General features: G+C 37.4%; 1 protein-coding gene across 1 annotated transcript in view; it reads right to left on the bottom strand.

The window, feature by feature from the left end:
* Positions 1-1,315: 1,315 nt before the first annotated feature.
* LOC130456364 (palladin-like) overlaps positions 1,316-5,297 on the bottom strand; it is a 51,254-nt gene continuing 47,272 nt past the window's right edge. The window contains exons 7-8 of the mRNA XM_056811327.1: positions 4,640-4,759; positions 1,316-4,555 (exon numbers count right to left, since the gene is read on the bottom strand). Coding sequence (XP_056667305.1) covers positions 4,347-4,555; positions 4,640-4,759 — 329 coding nt within the window. The 3' untranslated portion in view covers positions 1,316-4,346. The remainder of the gene's footprint in view (positions 4,556-4,639; positions 4,760-5,297) is intronic.

Genomic DNA, 5,297 nt, shown 5'->3' with positions numbered 1-5,297 from the left:
TGTACTTGCTTGTCTGTCTACCTATCCTGGTGTGTCAAAGTAAGAGTCCACAATCTAAAACAGCCTGGCGTGGTGGAAGGAGCCCTGGACTTCTAGGCAGATAGAACTGTCAAATTCAAGCAACATTCTGACTTTAGCTAAGTGATTTCGGACAAGTCACCCTTCATTCTCTTGAGCTCAGTTTCTTTAGCTGTAAAAATGTGGAGGATTGGGCTAGGTCATCTCTAAAGCTCCTTCCATTTCTGACATTTTGTAATCCAATAAAACAATCTTCCAAATGCTTTAGTGATATTTGAGGAATGAGGCTTTTACCTATCTTTCTTTCTCTTCCCCAGGGGCGTAAGTGTCTCTGTTTTAAAACTGATTTTTGTACGGTATTTTAATAAAGGGAGGAGTAAGAGCTGCAAATTAAAGAATGGGGAAGCTTAAAATTGTGATGTGGTTGGTTTGAAGTTAGAGTGTTCAGTTTTAACTCCTGACTGTGTTTCTTATGATCAATGCAATCTTGGGTAATTATCTTCTTTGGGCCTCAGTTTCCACCTCTACAAAATGAGAGGTTTGGATTAGCTGATTATTAAGGCCCCTTCCTTTATTCAAATCCCATCAGCCAACAAAAGAAAGGAGAACAGCAATTGCATGGTTGGTTGGGTGGGTGGGTGGTAGGGGAGAGATCTGTTTATTGAATGCTTATAGGACAGAAAGGAAGTTTGGTGTGATGTCCAAAAGCTGGACTCGATATACCAAAGGTAACTTCTCCTTAGGACATTTTTCTTTTAAATGTCATCTATGATTTCACTGGCATAGGAAGCTCCCAGTGAGGAACTCCCCCTGCCAATGATGCCAGAGCTTAGGTTTGTTCTGGAGATTTTGTCAATCAAAAGGTCTCAGCCATCAATAACAGAGGCTGAGATTGCACTCTGATTTTGTTTCTTTGCAAGGCTTTTCTATACTCCCTGAGGAATTTTGTTCTTTAGAGAATATGAAATACCAGGACCTAGATTCAGATCAACGAAGGGATCTAATGGTAGGGGCTCTTCCCCACGAACCTGTAGTACACACACACACACACACACACACACACACACACTCCTATATGAACCTAGATCTATTTACAGATATGTATGCATATATATTTTACAGATATTTTCTGCATAATTGGTTTTCTTTGTAATCCTCTGTACTTTATTTTATATACTTAAAAGCATTCTTATAAGTACTCCAAATGATGTCACTGACTGCCAAAAGGGTCCATGACATATACATGAAAAAATTAAGAAACCCTTTATAATCCAAAAACTTTATTTTATAGAAGACACAAGGCCCAATGAAGAAAATTACCCAAGGTCACATAGATGATAAGAAGCACATCTAGGATTTAAAAAAAAATAAACTTTATAATGAAGGCTGAACTGTGACAGCCCATTCATCTTTTTACTGGAATTTCTTCCCTGAACTACTGTTTTTTTCTGCCTCTCCCTTTTGATCTTAGAACTGAAAAAGAAACTCTGAATATTCACAGGAGGATGGAAGGTGAGAAGACAGAATTAGACCAGTGGGGTTATCTTTGCATACTAACTTCCATTTGTAAAAACCCATCTGTTTCAGCCTCTCACTGGTATGACAGTCTTAATGGAAAATGTAACAAATAGAAAATGGAATTTAAAAAGTTAGCATACCCAGTGGTTTGCACATAGGTTTTCATATAGTTATAAAAAAGTTATAGAATCTTTTATCTTGAAGTTACCTTATATACTTTCCCCTTTCTCAACATGTGGGAAAACTGAGACCCAGAAGGAAGACCTAAGGTCTTTATGTTCAAGAAAAGTCTGAAGTGTGTGATCTGGGCATGCAGCCATAATGCACTTGAGAAAGTATGCAAAGTTAACTTTATGAGTAAATGCAATAGGTTTACTGCTTTGGGTATGATTTTAGGTAGACAGGGAAGGGGTCATAACCCTTCCCGACCATATCTCTCCTCTCTTCCTTATTGATCTTGAAATTCTACTGTGAATAAAACTTTCAGGCTGACAATTTGAGTTAATTTCTTTCCAAACTTAAATGTGGAAGAACCCTTTCCTTCCTTTGCACTTTCTTCCTACAAACCCTTCCTTTGCTCTGATGTATAGGAACAATTTCAGAGCTTTTCCTGATATTAGTTTTTAATAGGTGAAGGAAGGAGAGAACCTAAGGGAATTGGGGTGTCCCAAGTTGGAGAGAAAAGAGAGAGGAAGAGGTGAGTCAAAGATAAAGGATCATCCTTGAAAACATGTTCCATACACACTTGACAGAAAGTTATAGTCTTCCCTCCCTCCTTTGCCACCTCCCAAACCCATTACTGCTCTTTTTAAGACATAAGAATGAAGAACTGAATCAGTTGGATACCCCTTTCAGCTTAGGAGTCTATTTCTGACAGGAAAAACAGGGATATATATATATATATGTAAACAGGATATAAGGTAGGGAAGAAAGGGTTTGGGTTGGATGTCAAGGTCATTTTTAATGACCACATCTTTAAAAATTAGGAATCATATCCCAAGCTGCTTATTTTTTAATAACATATTATGAATGCATTATGTATGTATTTACCTAAATCTTTATTGTAGCTGCTTTATGTGTATTTATATTTACTTTGCTTATTTGAAAGATTTTAGGTTTCCATGTGCAAACTGGGTTGTTTGAACCTTTTTATTGCTGGTTTAAGGAGGCAGGAAGAGCCTTGGTAAAAATCAGGCACAGCCCCAGAACATACCTGTCTCTACTTTTCTCAACACCTCAAGAAGGAACCTAGAGGGACTCCATTGCTAAAGCACCCAGTACCTCACAATATTGAACTTTCCCCCTAATATCTAACTGAAGTTTTTCTTATTGCACCGTTTGAATGAGTTAGGAGGCGTGGGTTCTTATGCCATTTCTGTCATTCTTGTATTGTGTTAATTTCTCTCTTTAGGTCTCATAGTTTCCTTCTCTATAAAATGAAAAAGTTGAACTAGATGACCTTTAAGGGCCTTCTAGCTCTAAGAACTCTTAAGTCTAACAGCTGCTCAATGTCACTCATCCCTTCATATACAGTTGTTGATCTGTTCAATACTTAAAGTGTATATGCTATTTTAAAAATAGGGCAGCAAGTTTCTTTAAATGTCAGAGTTCAAACATGTGATGAGACTCGTTCACTCCCCCATTTTTGCTTTAGGAATTGGAATTAGAAGATGGCCATTGTTGGGTATTAAAGGATTAGAGATTGAAACTTTGGTCTTTTTTTTTTTAATGTTCAACAAGTTGTCACACTGTAATTTGTGATTGAAGGGGTCACATTTCTGAAATGCTTGAAAGTTCACAAAGTGCTTTCCTCATAAGATTCCTTTAAGGTAGAGAATGCAAGTATTGTTATTTTCATTGCCAGATAAAGAAACTTAGGCTCAGGGAGGCTAATCACTTGCCTAGTATAACTTGCCTACCCATGTAAGTGGTAAGTTGAAAAACTGAGATTTGTGAGGTGGGATAGTGTAGAGAATCTTCAAAAATCAAATGAAGAAGACCTTCCTGTTCTTTCCTCCCCATAAATACTCTGCATAGATACTGTTTGGTCATTTCACTCATGTCTGATTCTTTGTGACTTCATTTGGGGTTTCCTTAGCAAAACCACTGGAGTGACTTGCCATATCATTTTTCAGTTCATTTTATAGATAAACAAACTGAAGCAAACAGGGGTAAGTGACTTACCCAAGGTCACATAGCTAATAAAGTATCTGAGGCTGAATTTGAACTTGGGTCTTCCTAACTCCAGACCTGCTGCTGTATCTACTGTGCCACCTAACTACAGATGTACTAAGTATCCCCTAGGAGTAAAAGTATTTATTTAGCAGTTAAGAAAGGGTTAACTTTCTTCAGAATACTAAAATATTTTAGTGTGCTCACCCTATTGTATTATATGAAATCCTTCAGAAGGATTTATAGCTTCACATTTTTGTTAATTTTCTGTTTTAGTTTAGGGTTTTCTAAGTTTCGCCTGTGTTTTTGTAATGAAAGCTGGTTTTTAAAATCAATGACTGGAATGAAGCCTTTTCATTGCCCTCTAAATGGTGGCAATAGAAAAGGGCAATGAACTTGAGTCATGAAGAAAGATAGGTTTGTTATCAAGGAAAATGCCAGCCTTATTTTCATGACAAAAAAAATGCACACTCAGAATTCTGTTTTGGAATCTGAGAATTTCCTGATCTCAACATGTTCCTACAATAAACTTTTCCTTTAGTGCAGCTAACAGGGAAGAGATTGTTTTCAGAACCTCAGAAATGGGTTTAGAATTGATCAATATTTGCCATATTGCAAAGTTTTAAGTCTTTCTGCCCTCACCAATGGGAAGATAGTTCTGATGAACTGTCATTGAGGAAGTGGATATCTTCCATGGGAATGGAGCATTCCTGGTCAGCAGGTGTTTCAGTGTCTGTATCTCTTTCCTTTGCAGGGCTTTCTCTGGTCCAGGGGTAAGAGGAAGGTTTCAGGAAAGCTTGTCTTTTTGGTGTCTGCAGAGAATCCTCAATTTTTTCCATTTCTTCTCCTGAAAGATAATGATTCACTTGTTCAGAAATAAATTGAATCATCTCCTCAGCTTTGTGGACCAACCCAAAGTGTGATTGATTACCTGGGGAAACAGAAAGCCAAGCACTAGAAGATGTAGTTCCTGCCTCATTTTCTGCAATGCACTTAAACTCGCCAGAGTCTTCTGGAAAAACTTCTGTCATAACCAAAGTGCAAACCTCCTCTGAAAAGATAAGCAACTTAATCAGCATAAGTGAAGATTCATAGTTTTGGTTTTTTTTTAAAGAAGACAAAGGAAAGAAAAGGAAAAAAAGCACAAAGAAAGAAAAGGGAAAACAAGAGTTGGAGGGAAGCATTGATCAAAATGATTGTCTTTAGAGACCACCCATAGCTGGTTCCACATGGCTTCTTCATCTACATCTGTCCTACACAGAAGTGTTCAATAGACTTAACTATTCTTCCTCATGTCTTCGTAATAGTGGGAATTGATTGAGGAAGTGAAACAATCACTCAACCCTTTTTAAAGTGATACTTTAACAAGGAAGCAAGAACATGTTTCCACTAACCAAGGACTTTAGACTAAGTAAAAAAAAAAAAGTCCTATAGTAATGTTATATGGAAATTATGTTTGGATTGGTCAAGGAAACTGCCCTAGGCATTATCTATAAAATAGTGAGCCATTTCTAACCCAAGAGATTGGAATAAGCATGAGTAGAAGAGACCACTCTAGCAAAGTCCTGAAAAGGAAGTTGGGGGTGAGG

The sequence above is a fragment of the Monodelphis domestica genome, chromosome 1, assembly GCF_027887165.1.
Source record: "Monodelphis domestica isolate mMonDom1 chromosome 1, mMonDom1.pri, whole genome shotgun sequence".
NCBI classification, from domain to species: Eukaryota; Metazoa; Chordata; class Mammalia; order Didelphimorphia; family Didelphidae; genus Monodelphis; species Monodelphis domestica.
This window is presented reverse-complemented; position numbering and strand designations above follow the sequence as displayed.